Raw genomic sequence first — 1,156 nt, forward strand, 5'->3', positions numbered from 1 at the left:
GTCGGGTCGATAGCGGGCGCGCGGGTCGCTGTGGAAGCTGGCGGCGTGACACATGGAGGCTCTAGGATCGTGGGATGAGCAACAAGATTCAATGGCTATTGAAGCATCTGGGAGGAGGAACAATGGAGGTGGGCAGGGACGTTCCGGCGGCGCGTGAGGGCGTGTTCGGCGGCTTTAGGCGACGGTTCCGGCGGCGTTGGAATCCTGACGGAGAGATGAACACAACGGTGGCGGAGGTAACGAACCAAAGCGTCGGAAACAGAACGAAAAATCAGAGCAAAGAAGCACTGTCGGAAGAGAAAAATAAGGAGGCTATGAACAAATGTTCATTGGAAAAAAAAACTTTAGGCTCTTGATACCATGTTAGAAACAAGAGACTGATAGAGTAATCTGAAAAGTGTATTATTGAGTTATCATAGGTACAATATACAAGGGGTATTTATAGGTGGTAAATGAATTAAAGCAATAAAAGCATAGAATCCTACGATTAATATACAAATATACTAGACAATACTAATTAATATAAATTGATTCTAATGATTTTGAAACAGAGAAGAAGAGTTTTCACAACAAAATTCAATTTACAATGTTGCCGTTTTCATTTTAACAATTTTGGACAAATAACTACTCCTTATCCAACCTCACTACTCCTTAATAATTCATGTAGATCAACCTTTAACGTTCGATTCAACAGAAAAGATTGTGTTGTCCCAAAACTTGCAAAAACAAAAACCAATATAAAATTCTTAATTTTTTAGAAATCACTTTATTCATCCAGATAAAACTAGAAATTGAAGTGGGTGATTACTCATATTTTAACTTATAAGTAAACTATAAATTAGTCAAATAACTATATGTATTTATAATTATACAACCATATACTTGTGACCAAAATTATTATTATTATTATTAATTAACTATATATACACAGAAACCTATAACTCAAAAGAAAGTTTATAAGAAGTTTGTATATAGCACTTTACCATAACGTTGACAGACAAAAATTTATAAATTCTTTCCCATCGTGCATTCAAAAAAAATTATATTTTAATGTTCGAATTAATATCAATCTACTAATTAAAATTCTCTTAATGAAAATTTCTTAATTTAACTATAATAATAAAATAATTACCAATTAATTATGGTTATTTATTCA

At 33.3% G+C, this 1,156-nt stretch overlaps 1 protein-coding gene across 1 annotated transcript in view; it reads left to right on the forward strand.

Annotated features, from left to right (window-relative positions):
• The window catches only part of LOC107631046 (B3 domain-containing protein Os07g0563300), a 9,598-nt gene continuing 8,564 nt past the window's right edge, over positions 123 to 1,156 (forward strand). Inside the window, exon 1 of the mRNA XM_016334363.2 lies at positions 123 to 236. Coding sequence (XP_016189849.2) covers positions 123 to 236 — 114 coding nt within the window. The remainder of the gene's footprint in view (positions 237 to 1,156) is intronic.

The sequence above is a fragment of the Arachis ipaensis genome, chromosome B03 (genome assembly GCF_000816755.2).
Source record: "Arachis ipaensis cultivar K30076 chromosome B03, Araip1.1, whole genome shotgun sequence".
Lineage (NCBI taxonomy): Eukaryota > Viridiplantae > Streptophyta > Magnoliopsida > Fabales > Fabaceae > Arachis > Arachis ipaensis.